Source organism: Dromiciops gliroides, chromosome 1 (genome assembly GCF_019393635.1).
Source record: "Dromiciops gliroides isolate mDroGli1 chromosome 1, mDroGli1.pri, whole genome shotgun sequence".
NCBI classification, from domain to species: Eukaryota; Metazoa; Chordata; class Mammalia; order Microbiotheria; family Microbiotheriidae; genus Dromiciops; species Dromiciops gliroides.
In genome coordinates, this window is record NC_057861.1 from 668394532 (window position 1) to 668407876 (window position 13345).

Below are 13345 nucleotides of genomic sequence, written 5' to 3' on the forward strand. Positions count from 1 at the left end.
ATAGGAATGATGGTTAATCATGGGAACCAATGCTGTTATCAAGTGAGGGCAGTAAGGGCGTGACAGCAAAAGAAACTGAGAAGGTGGGGTCAGAAGGGCAGGAGGAGAACTAGAAGAGGGGAGAGAAGAGAGTATAGGCAGAAACACCTTCAAACACTGCAGAGAACTGGGCCTGGAGGCACTTAACAAATGTATCAAATTGAATTCACACTTGTCTTCTTTCTGTGCTTTGTGATCAGGCACCTGGCTTAGGTGTATACAAAGCTGGGGGAAGTGAAGTGAGAGGCATAATTATACCATGAAGCCTATTGGAATGAATGACAAATACCCGAGTGTTGAACTGCTCTACTCAGGAAACAAAGATTTCACTTGGCTAGAGGTTAGAAGAACCAATGGAGGTTATATCTGGAGAAGTTCTGCTCCTAGGGAGGAGCCACATCTGTAATCATATTATTATGACTGACCTTGTTCTTCTTTAGCCACCTGTTCTCATCCTTTTATACCTTTTGGGAGATTCCGATCCTTCCCTCCAAAATAAACAATCACTGTTATCTTCTAGGATATATCGAGAGATGAGAGGAGAGGCAGACAGACCACAAGGGGCAGGCAGCATTGTGTAGTGGGCAGAGAGCTTGGAAGCCAGAAAGACTGGAATTCAAATCTAGTATCTAACACACACTGCCTCGGTGACCCTGAGCAGGCTGCTTACACTCTCTGTGCTCTGGGTAATTCTCTAAGACTAAGTTTTAGAGGATAAGCCAGAGTTGCAGAGAAGGTGCCTTCCTGTGCAGTCCCAACCCCTATGACATAGGAGTCATGTCCCCCAAACTCCAGCTTGTTCTCCGCCCCCCTCACCTTTCTTGCAACCTGTTTTAGGTGAGCCAGCAAAAGGGAAAGGAGATTACGGGATTGTTTTGCTTCTTTATTTTCTCTTTGGTTTTTCAACACAAAAAGACATGCATTCTGCAGAATAAAAAGGAAACCAAATTGCAGGAGGAAATCAAGTGAACAGTGGATTTAGTCCTTTTCTGGTCAGGTTCTGTTGTCGGGTCAAAAGGCTGGTCTGCAGACCCCAAGGCTAACACTGATCAGAGAAGGCTGGGTGTGCTGTTTTCTGAAATGGAGTGGGGGGAAAAGCATGATTGCAGAGTATGGTGCTCATCTTAGCCTGAAATCACCGTGGTCTTCTTCCTTACTTCTACAAGAAGTAGGAAGCGCAACTAAGTTTTCATTCACAGAAATTTGGGAGTGGTGTAAGATCTGATTTCATAATTCACTGAGCTCCTTGGTCCTATTAAATCTTAATGGATGAGGTTTCCTAGAGACATCCTCTTCTTTAACAGTGTCAATTCAGGACAGCTAGGTGTTGCAGTGGATAAAGCACTGGCCCTGGATTCAGGAGGACCTGAGTTCAAATCTGCCCTCAGACACTTGACACTTACTAGCTGTGTGGCCCTGGGCAAGTCACTTGACCCTCACTGCCTGGCAAAAACCAACAACAAACAAACAAAAAACAACAACACTGTCGATTCGACTGATTTAAACCCCCCAAAACTGGACTAAAGTGGCTACCATAACATCAATGTAGCCATCGGACTATGGCAGTGTCGCTGGCTTTAAAACATGAAAAGTCACTCACGGGGTCACCTGTACTCAGGAGCTGGAACTAAACCAATGACTTGTCCTTCTATACATTTAAATCTTGACTACCAGAGTGTATCACACAGACCTAGGTAAGATGGCATAGTTATGGGTTAGCAAACATCACTTTAGGGACTAGAATTTAGTCATTAATAGAAAAACTGGAATCTGGCACAATATGGACCTAAGTGTGTTTCATCCAAAGCTGTTCAGTGTATCTGGATTTAGCTATTTAGAGATTTACAAATGCCATGATAGTTAATGGTGCTATATTTTAGGATACTGTCTTCAAAAGCTACAAGGCAAACTTAAAAAAAAAAAACCCAACACAAACCAAAATTATAAATGGTGCCGATCTCTGATACAAAATGGAAAAAAATCAATTTTTGGTGTCTTTTGTAACATACCCAGTGTAAACACAACACAAGATAACAATGCCCATGAGCCAAAGGCAATTTCTCATTGATAGGGATTTTTAAAAATGCCAGAGTACCACAACTTGTGTTCAATCATAGCAAGCCTTAAAAATGAACAAAAACTCTACATTTTATTCCTCACAGCAAAAACTCGGTCCATCAATTTTCTTTTGGAATGGTTATTTCCTCTAAAGGTGAGGAACATGGACAAGGGAGTAAAAGTGGGAGCTTTTAAGAGTGCAATGAAAGACTCTCCAAGGATGATCATCATGGTGCATGGGAAAGAATGCCGCCTTGAAACCAAAGGCTCTGGGTTTGAATACTGTATGACCTTGGGCAAGTCACCTAATCTTTTGGTGCCTCCATTTAAAATAAGTAAGTTGGATTAGTGGTCCTCTGTAACCTCCTTTCCAACTCTAAATATGTGACCCTGGGACTATTCCAGTCTCATTCTCTAACTCCATCAGGTCCAGACAATGACCCCCCTACTGCTCTGAGGATAAGGTGTCACTTTTGCCTCCATTGTCTTCAAACAGAACTTAAAATAAATAAATAAATAAATTTTGACATCAAGTTGAAGGAAAAGTCCACCATACACACACTTACAAGTCTCATTTTATTTCCCCAACTTGTTCTGGCTCTGTTACAAAAGACAGTGGGATAGAGAAAGCCTTTGACTTCCCAGCAACCCCCAGAAATAACCTGGAGGTTCTACTTCCCTGCGATAGTAAAAGTCCTTTAAGAAAGTGTCAGCAGTGTGCAGGCTGCTCTCTTGTTCATAAACTCACTTTATTATGTCAAAGGTCCCAACTAGGAGTGGAAGGAAGGCTAAAATCTCATTGTGAGGCCATTGGCAGAGTGATGGAAACACAGAGAAATAAATACTGAACTTAGAGGTGAAAGAAGGGTGGTGGTTTTGTTTTTGTTTCTGTTCTTGCGTAAGACCAAATGGTCTGCGTTAATGGTCTGCCAAGGACATTTAAAAGAAAAAAAGAAAGAAAGAAAGACAAAGCCTTGGAATTATAGACCAGTTGGAAGCACAGCAGACCCACTGGCAAGCTGAGGGCACTGATTTCAGTCAGCCAGTTGCTGGTTGGAAGTATCCAAGCTTTGGAGGGTTAGAGCTATCACAGAGTCATTGATTTACACGTCATGAAAAGGACAAAACCAGGACCTAAGGCCTGGAGAGTGAAGGTCACATACAGCTCTGCTGCAGAAGTGGCGATAAAAGGAAAACTGAAGAAGCTGAATAAAAACAAGAGCTATGAGTCCGTCCTTAAAGAATACGTGCTGGAAGGACCTAGGAGCCCTGGCTGACTTCTTGGGAGCACTCAGAAAAGTGCCCGATGGCTGAGCAGGGAGCACAAGGTTCCAGACCTGCTGCACCTGTGATTAAAACCTTCCGTGCATTTCTTGCACGACGCTGCCCACTCGAGGGCAAATGTCAATCTCTCAACTTGCAATGTCTGCCCTTGATACTGGATTAGATCACACACCAATTCTTGGGATAGTACAGGCCAAAGCCCAGCTTGGCCTCCATGCACATACCAAGTCTCAGGAAGTGTGTCGTATTTCACGCCTGCATAAGTGCATCTCTTTGAATGTTTGGCAGTTCTCCGTTTTAGACATAGCTTTGCTGTTTGTGTCTTCTATTCATTTTTTTTTTCTTTCTGAAAACCTAAAGAAGTGGTTCACTTTTTAAAAATCCGTTCTCTTTCCAAAATGAGAGAAAAAAAGTTCATCTTCTTCAGTCTCGTTTTCAAGTGTCCCTTTTGTTTTGTCCAGATCAAGATGAAAAACCACATTCAAACCCCAAACTAAAACATGAGTAAAACCTATCAGTTTCCCCTCATGCACCTATGCAAGGATAATCCTATGTGCTCTACTCTATCATAGGAGGAACATGATTTTTCACAACAGACAAGCTGCCGCCATTAAATATACTGCACAGATATTAGGGTCATTTGCCCTGAACACAGAGTTTATACCTTCTCTCAACCACAGACCCACACACAATACACAGGGTTGGGCCACACTGCAGCTGCTCCATGGAAAATCCCACTGTGGCTGGAAAATGGCCAGACATAAAACTGCTGGACATGGAGCCAAATTAGGAAGGACTGGGGGCCCACTTGGGCAAGTTGGAGTGTGGGCACTGGGTTTTCATGGAGCTCTTCCTGGGCATCAGTTACTGAAGATGCTGCACCATGAGATGGCAAGCCACGAAGGGCCCTTGATGACGGCTTCATGTTGTGCGTTTCAGTGACCGTGGCCTGTCTGGCCAGAGGGCCACATGATGATAACTTAAGCACCTGGAAAACTGTACCTCCCGTGATTTCACATTAGACCCCAGGTGAGGCGCTGCTTCTTCCCAGGACTATCACTTGAAGGATAACCCCACCCCACATGCCCCATTTCCTACTTTAAATGGTGAGGAGGGGGATGCAGCCAACACCAACCCCTCCCTCATGACACACCATGGGGGCCATGAACGTCCAGCGGTTCGTTTCTGGGTCATACATCTCTACGGAGCTCAGGTTGGACTGTCCGTCATAGCCTCCCACAGCGTACAAACGCCCACAGTTTGCTACCAGGGAGACCCGGCTGCGGCGTGTGTTCATAGGGACTATCAGGTACCACTGGTCTGCCACAGAACTGTAGACCTCAGCGATGCTGAGGAAGCCAGAACCATCATAGCCCCCACAGACGAACATCTTGCTGCCCAAGGAGGCAGCTCCATGACGGCAACGTTTGTTGAGCATGCTTGCCACGGGGTGCCAGGTGGCTGTGTGATGGTTGTAATATTCCACCTGTAGTTGGGAGGGACACAAGAGTCAAAGGAAAGCTGGCTCTCAGTCCCCACATTAGGCTAAACCTATGCTCTCCCGCGGCACTGCCTTCCCATTGGTGAGTGGGGGATTCTAGGCTAAGCTTGGCTACTCATGGGTGGTGTGACCTTAGGTAAGCTAGATAAGAGTGTGATCCTCAACTTCCTTGACCATATTGTGGGGCCGACATTGCCCCCCTCCTCTCAAGTGAACTGTGAAGATTGCCTTTCAAGGGCAGCTTAGCCTTTTCTAGCAAAAACACTCATTTCACGTGTTTAAACAGAACAAACTCTTGAACAAACTAGGGTCCTTTAATGTTAGGGAATTTTAGGATCACTGCAAATGACCAATTGGACGAACATAAGGAAATCGTGGAAAGAGATGAAATAATACACAGTAAACAATGCAGAATCCAGGGAACAATATACACACCAACTACTATAAAGGAGGCCATATCATAGAAGGGGAGTGGCCAAAAACAGAAGGGGAAATATGGGAAACACTGTCATCAGATTTTAAAAATGGAAGATAGTTTTCCATGAGGTTTTATATTGGATTGTTATGTTGTTTTTTTTTTTTTTTTTTGCTGGGCAATTGGGGTTAAGTGACTTGCCCATGGTCACACAGCTAGTAAGTGTCAAGTGTCTGAGGCCGGATTTGAACTCAGGTACTCCTGACTCCAGGGCCGGTGCTTTATCCACTGCGCCACCTAGCTGCCCCGTTATGTTGTTTTAAAAAACAAAATTGAAAAAAAAAATCAAATAAAAAAAAAAAAACTGCTCAGAAACTTAGCTAATAGGAGCCTACCTTGTACATAGTGGTAGACTAATAAATATTAGAAACCTTTAGGAGGAAGACATCAAAAGAAGACTAGAAAGTGTGCTTTGAGCAAATGGTAAGGAAGGAATTTGGCTTTGTTCTTTTTTTCTATTTGTACTGATTCTCTGGAAGCAAGGAAGCCAACTACATGGCAAGCAAGGTGACCTGTAGTCCCTCCAAACTTTGTTTTCCTTAAGCAATCCCTTGGCCTCATTTTTTCAGGTGACAGACTAATACCTAATGAAGTAAGAAACACACATGTAGGGGTGGGGATAAAGTGCCCTGAATCCAAACAAAAGAGAGACTTACACTGTTGAATATCTGTAAACCATCATGTCCTCCAGACACGTATATTCGACCTTCAAACACGGTGACTCCCGCCGCACTTCGGTTTGCGCTCATTGGGGTCACTATTGTCCACCTGTAAGCGAGAGTCAAGCAAAAAAAGTACACATGAGATTCAGTCACCTGCTAGGCTTCCCTGCCCTTCAAGAAACAGTTTGTTAGAGCTAACAAGATTCACTATGTCTGCAATGTGATCTCCATCACAAAGTTAACTTAACTAAGTTTCTCCTATTTGTTGCCACACATTAGCAATGTAACCAAAGTGTCCCAATAAAACAAAGAATGTGAATTAATACTGTCCCTCACTTAAATGATCTATTCAATTCTTCCTCTATTCGGTGAGCTTTTATTAAATCTTTGGCTCATTCAAAGCACTGGTCCTGAATTTCTAGAAGTACATAAAGTTAAATGAGCAAATGAGGTCTTTGGGTACCAAAGCAGGCTATTCCTTGGACCCTTTTTCATCACTGATATTTAACTGGATATAAGCTAGATCCCCAAAATGTTCATGTAGGAAAGGTCTGAAAAAGCACCAGACTGAACTGGGAGCTCTTACTTGTCTGTTTCAGGGGAGTACGTCTCCACAGAGTTGAGGGAGGAGTTGCCATCATATCCACCACAGACGTAGATTTGTCCATCCAACACCACTGTTCCCATGGCACTGAAACACAAGCACAGTAAAGCATGCGTTCGTTACTCACACTCATGCTCTTCCTCATCAATCAATACCCATAATCCCAATAGACTGTAAGACGTCAGTATCAGGTCATAGCTCTTACCACAACTAATACACTAACTGTGTGACTACAGTGAAGTCCCTTCCCTTCTCAGAGACTGCTTCCTCCTCTAGGATCTCCTTCATGTCCTTCTCTATGAGTCTATTTCTAAATCTGATGAAGCATTTAGAGGGGAATATGCAGTTCATATTCAGTCTTCAATCAATCAATCAATCAACAGGTATTTATTAAGCACCTACTTGTGCCAGGTACAAGAGATACAAGGACCAAGAAGAAAAACATTCTCTACTAGAAATGAACTTACACACTAATAGGTGAGGCAAGTGCCTATTTAAACATATATCCATGTCCATATTTGGGTGTATACAGCATAAATATAAAGTTAATAACTACAAATAGATACAAAGTAATTAAATACAAGTGTGAGAGGAAGGGCCCAGCAACAGGGGCAGGGGGTCAAGAAAGCCTTCACAAAGAAGCTAGTGCTTCAGCTGGATCTTAAAATACCAAAGTGACCCTTTGAGATGCAGATGGCAGGGAGTGCATTCCAGGCATGGGGATTGGACAATGCAAAGACACAGAGATGTGTGAAGAACAGAGAGAAGCCAGTATGGCTGCACTGAGGTGCACAGGAAGGGAAAAATTGTCCAATGAAGCTGGAAACAGGCTGGGGTCAGGTTGTCCAGGGCTTTAAAAGCTAAACAGAGGAGGTTATGTTTTATCTTAGAAGTAAAAGGAAATAGTTAGAGTTGGCAGAGTAAGAGAGTTACATGTCACATCTGTTCTTAAGGAAGATTACTGTGGAAGAAAGATGGACTAGACTGGTGAGAGACCTGAGGCAGGAAACCAATCAGGAGATTGCTGAGACAGTCTAGATGAGGGCTGTAAGAGGTACAGAAAGAAGGTCATATGAGGGAGCGCTGAAATACCTGGAAACAAAGCTTGGGGGAAGAGAAGAAATAAGTGGGCCCCAGTGCTATCTGAAGAACAATCAGGTCATAAGGAAACTGGATTTAGCCTATGTAACTCAAGAGGGGAGAGGCAGGGCAGATGGGTGGCCACTGTAAAGAACTGGGTAGCAGGAAGAGCTCTGCAGTGGGCTGCTTTTCGGGCAGCAATAAGTGCCTCATCCCTGCACAACTATCACCGTTGCTGCAGACAGACATTCCAGCATTGCCTGAGGGGCTTGACAAGATAACCCCTGAAATCCTTTCAGATTTCAGTACAGCTACATCTCACCTACGTCTTCTCTTCTTCATCTTGTCTACTTTCATGGTATAGCCTCAAAAGACGCCCTCAGAATTCACCTGAGCAGGCAGAAAATACAGATGCCTTTTCCTTTCCTGGGACTCCCTTAATTCTCAGCAGTCTGACTTCCAACCTCATCATTGCACAGAACTCCCATCTGTTGCCTTGTACTGCCAATTCTACCTTTGTGACATCTCTCCTCCAACACTGCCACCCCAGCCCCAGCAGGCTGTCATCACCTCACACCTGGACTGCAGGAGCTGCTGGTGGTTTGTCCTGTCTCAAGTCTCTCCCCACTACAGGATCAAATAAAAACTCCTCTGTTTGGCTTCTAATGTCCTTCATAACCTAGTCCCTTCCTATCTTTTGAAGCTTCTTATACCTCACTCCCCTCCATGTACTCTGCAATCTGGTACCAATGATCTGCATCCTTGCTCACACCAAATATTCCCTCTCCCCACTCCATACATTTTCACTTGCTCTCCCCCATGCCTGGAATTCTCTCCCTCACCATCTTCTACCTCTTGGCTTCCATGTTTCCTTCACCTAAGATCCTACCTTTTACAAGAAGCCTCTCCCATCCTTCTTTTTTTTTTTTTTTTTTGCGGGGCAATGGGGGTTAAGTGACTTGCCCAGGGTCACACAGCTAGTAAGTGTCAAGTGTCTGAGGCCGGATTTGAACTCAGGTACTCCTGAATCCAGGGCCAGTGCTTATCCACTGCGCCACCTAGCCGCCCCCACTCCCATCCTTCTTAATGCCAGTGCCTTCCCTCCGAGATGATCTCCAATGATCTTGTACACATCCTATTTGTATATACTTGTTTCTAAGTTAATTTACAGCTAGATTTTGAGCTCCCTGAGGACTCGGATTATTTTTTGCCTTCCTTTGTATCCTCAATGCATAGTGTCTGGCACATAGCAGGAATTTAATAAATACTGGTTGACTTGACTTACTGATATAAAATACAACATGACCTTTAGTCTTACGCAGCCCCTTTGTGAGTCTAAAGACAATGAAAGTAAAAAGGGCTCTAAGAATAACACAATTATTTTAGATAAGTTGCTAGGTCTTCTAACTTATAACCTAGATTTCGGTATTCTTTGTCCAATGACCAAAAAACCAAACAAAATTCCCCAGTTAAACACCAAAACAGAACTAATGAAAATCAAAGGAGAAATGAATAAAACTGAAAATTTAAAAAATCCAACACTGAACTAATAAGTAAAACTAGGAGCTGGTTTTATGGAAAAAAACACCCCAATAATAAAATAGATAAATCATTGGTTAACTTGATTTAGAAAAGAAGGTTGAAAACCAAATTACCAGTACCAAAAATGAAAAGGCAAATACACCACCAATGAAGACGAAAGTAAAGCAATTATTAGAAGCTACTTTGCCCAATTATGTCTCAATGAAACTAACTCAGATTTAAGTGAAATGAATGGTTACAAAAATATAAATTGCCTAGATTAAGAGAAAACAGAATACTTAAATAAGCCTATTTTTTTAAAAAGAAATTGAATAATTAATGAATGAGCTCCCTAAGAAAAAAAATTTCCAGGACCAGATGGATTTACAAGTGAATTCTACCAACATTTAAAGAAAAATTAATTCCAATACTACATAAGCTATCTGGGGGAAAAAAAGGTAAAGTCCTATAAAATTCTTTCTAAGACACAAATATAGTTTAGATACCTAAAACAGGGAGAGCAAAAACAGAAAAAGAAAACTTTGGACCAATTTCTCTAATGAATATTGATGAAACTTTTACATAAAATACTATCAAGATTATAGCAATATATAACAAAGATCATATGCTATGACCAGGTGGGATTTATATCAGGAATGCAGGGCTGGTTCAATATCAGGAAAACTGTAAGCATAACTGGCCACATCTATTACAAAAACAACAAAAATCATGTGATTATCTGAATAGATGCAGATAAAGCTTTTGACAAAATACAACATCCATTCCTATTAAGACACTAGAAAGCATAAGAATTAATGAAGCTTTCTAGAAGCCTTCCCAATAGGACTGGGGTGAAGCAAGGATGTTAACTATTACCACTATTATTCAAAATTGTACTTAGAAATGCTAACTCTGGCAATAAGACAGGGCAAAGAATAAGTTTACAGAACATTTGATAAGAGACTCAGCATTGTGTCTAAATCAAAGAGAGTTCACCATCAGTGATAAAGGTCCTCCAGACACTGCTATCTGTGCTAGTGGTATCAAGCCTTGGAACACAGCAGTTTCTTAAATGAGATCTATAATTCCTCAAGAGTTTGTCCTAACTATTTACAATGAAAAAAAAAAAACCAACTAGTTGACAAAGACTGCCTATGTATTATCCAGGTCGTGCGATGCAGGTGGAAAACTCAACATCCCATATCTTGGGCACATATCACAGACAACACACTGGGTCAAGAATTGAACAAGAGGCAAAGAGAAGGCCAGATGGACACTAGGAAACTGCACAGAGCTTATAATGACCCCCTATTTCTTTCTGAAATAAACCTTCACACCAATATTTTTCTGGTGATACTGTATGGCTGCAGCATAGTCTCTGAAGAATTAGAGCTAAAGGCCACCAAAGGGAAATGGAGAGGCACATGGTGAGTGATGAAACATATACTCAAGAACTACACAAAAGGAGCAACACAAAGTTATCAAAGAGATGTACGACTGGAAAAGATGGGCTATTCCTACAATGGCAACAAGTGATAACAGAAGGACGGCCTGCATACCTCACTGGTGCCCACACAAAGCCAAGAACCCTAGAAGATGGATGGGTTCATGGGTGGACAAAGACAACGGCATGAGAGGGGATGAACTGACTAGGATCTCTAACCATGAAGTAAGTATAGATGCAAATGGGATTCTTGTGGGAAAGATGGAGAGATGTGGGTGAGGCATAGGTATAGAAGGCACTAAAGAAAAGATTTTCCTTAGGTAGAAAAACTGAACAGTCACATCAGGGGTTTGGCATCAACTTGAAAGGCAGGACCCTCCTTCCAAACCTGACCCCAACCTACCCTTCCAGTCTTTTAAACTACTCCGCCTCATCCACTCTATAGCCTCATCAAACTGGCCTTCTTGCTGTTCCTCTCAAGCAACACCCAATCTCTCATCTCTACATTTTGCACTGGCTCTGCCCCATGAACCTGGAAGGGAGCCTCCTTTCACTACCATTCCCATGGCTTTCTATAAAAAGCCTTTCCCAATCCCCTCCCTTCCTCCAGATGCTAATGACTTCCCTACCTCACAAAAGCACCGGGACTCCTTTTGTTCATACTTTGTGTGTACTTATATATGTTCACTTTGCCGTGTGTCCCCCACCCCGCACCCCTGACAGAATGTAAGCTCCCAGAGGCCAGGACCGTTTTCTTTTTGTCTCTGTATCTCCCCAACGCCTAACATACAGTAAGCACTTGATAAATACATCATCTAGGATACCAACTATCCTCCTCAGCTCAGTTCCATCTGACAATCCTGCAAGCACGCCACGGACTTGTTTATGCAAGTCACTGGTAACAACGTGGAACAGCGCGGTGTGGCCTGGGGAAAGGCATGGGTCTTTTGGCTCCCTGGCCCATGGTTCTGTTTATTTCACCACACCGTCCCACAGCACTCACTGTCCCATAGCACTCAAGTAGAGAGAGAATTCACACAGTGTTTCCTCTAAACTCTGGTGGGTGACAAGCAGTTGGGAAAATAGCAACATTGAATACACTTAATCTTAGGCCCATTAATCAGCCTATTAGAATAGCAATGGTACAGAAGTGAAATGTAAAAGGTGTCGAAAGCAGTACAATTGTACTAAATGAGTGGCCCAGTCAGTAAATTTAGAGGAGGAAAATAACAGTGTGAGGCCACAGAGTCTCAGAAGGAAGGCTTCAATAAGGTGGCAGCATTCGACCTAAGCCCCAAATGATGGCCAGAGGGGAAAAAAAACATTGGAGAATGATAGTTCCTTCAAAAGGCACGGTAGGGAAGGGAACGTCTGAAAAAAGATTGCTGTTTAAGCTTACAGAAGTTACCAAGAACATTTTAACGAAGCCTATAATTTAATGAGCATGAAATGGGGCTATATGAAAACTATTAAATAACAGAGCATTATTCAAAAATAGAAAGTAACTAGACCAGCAGCACGCCTTCCTAAGTTATATTTCAAATTCTGCTAAAATTAATAAGAAAGTAGGCAAATGAGAATTAAGTGAAAGATGACTAGGCAACTTCCCACTTCAGTCCACCCCCTGCCCCAAATAAAGAGTAAGGAAATAACTAAAATATGGGTACATGGGACAATGGAACATTTAAAGCCACAGAAATGCTGTATTATATCCAAAGAGTGGAAAGAGGAAAGTCACCAAAAGCACCAGTAGTGGGAAGAAAGTGCAGACATGGCATTAAAAAGTGGGTTTTGAGAAGTGGATTATATATGATGCCTTCTTTGTTTCCAAGACAGACCACAGTTTAATCCTTTCTAAATTGGATTTGAATAGCACAAAAAAGCATAGATTCATTATCTTGGGAAAGAAATATAAGCACCATTTCCTTAGTTAGAAAAGAAACCACCACATCTATCTACACAAATGCTTTCAATTATACGCTATATAATTTGTTATCATTAACCATTTGTATAGCAAAAAGCTTTAAAACAGAGGTAAATTGGTCTCCCTTTCTTACTTCTCGAAAAGAAAGTGAGGGATGGAGACAAAGTAACTGTGACAGGGAAAATTCTTCCTGGTAATGTGAATTTTCATAGTGATCTCCCTTTTATAGGGTACTCTGTTCATAGAAAATAAAAAATGCAGTATGTGCATTCCCCTCCTCTATTTAGAAGGGAGAGCCAGACTTGTGCTTTCATCAGGAAAGGGAGTTTCTAATATGTAAACTCCTTTCACCAGTGCAGATCAGCAGCTCATCTATAACTTACAGTTTTAGAAAGTTCCCTAAAGAACTAAAAGGTTAAATGACCTGATCATGGTCACACAGTTCCTAAATGTTAGAGGTAGGATTTGAACCCAAATCTTCCTGATTTTGAGATAATCCTCCATTCCCTACAACATCTTGCCTATCAGTGCAAGTGTTAACATCTCCAATTTATAGACAGGAAAATCTATCCTCAGAAAGTGAAGTTACTTGGTCAATGCCAGAGCTGAAATTTCAAGTCAGATCTCCTGATTCCAAGTCAAAGGTTCTTTGAACAACAGCCCATGTAGACAGATGTTTACAGCATTGTTCAGCCCACTGAGCCATCTTGTGTCACTCAGAATAGCATCCAGACATGTCACAGTTCTAATGTC

General features: G+C 42.2%; 1 protein-coding gene across 2 annotated transcripts in view; it reads right to left on the reverse strand.

Annotated features, from left to right (window-relative positions):
* Window positions 1-843: 843 nt before the first annotated feature.
* The window catches only part of KLHL18 (kelch like family member 18), a 76058-nt gene continuing 63556 nt past the window's right edge, over window positions 844-13345 (reverse strand). The window contains exons 8-10 of one of the 2 annotated variants that reach the window (XM_043977409.1): window positions 6606-6710; window positions 6014-6125; window positions 844-4867 (exon numbers count right to left, since the gene is read on the reverse strand). In XM_043977409.1, the coding sequence (XP_043833344.1) occupies window positions 4481-4867; window positions 6014-6125; window positions 6606-6710 (604 nt within the window). In that variant the 3' untranslated portion in view covers window positions 844-4480. The remainder of the gene's footprint in view (window positions 4868-6013; window positions 6126-6605; window positions 6711-13345) is intronic. The other variant, XM_043977410.1, reaches the window with a different exon arrangement.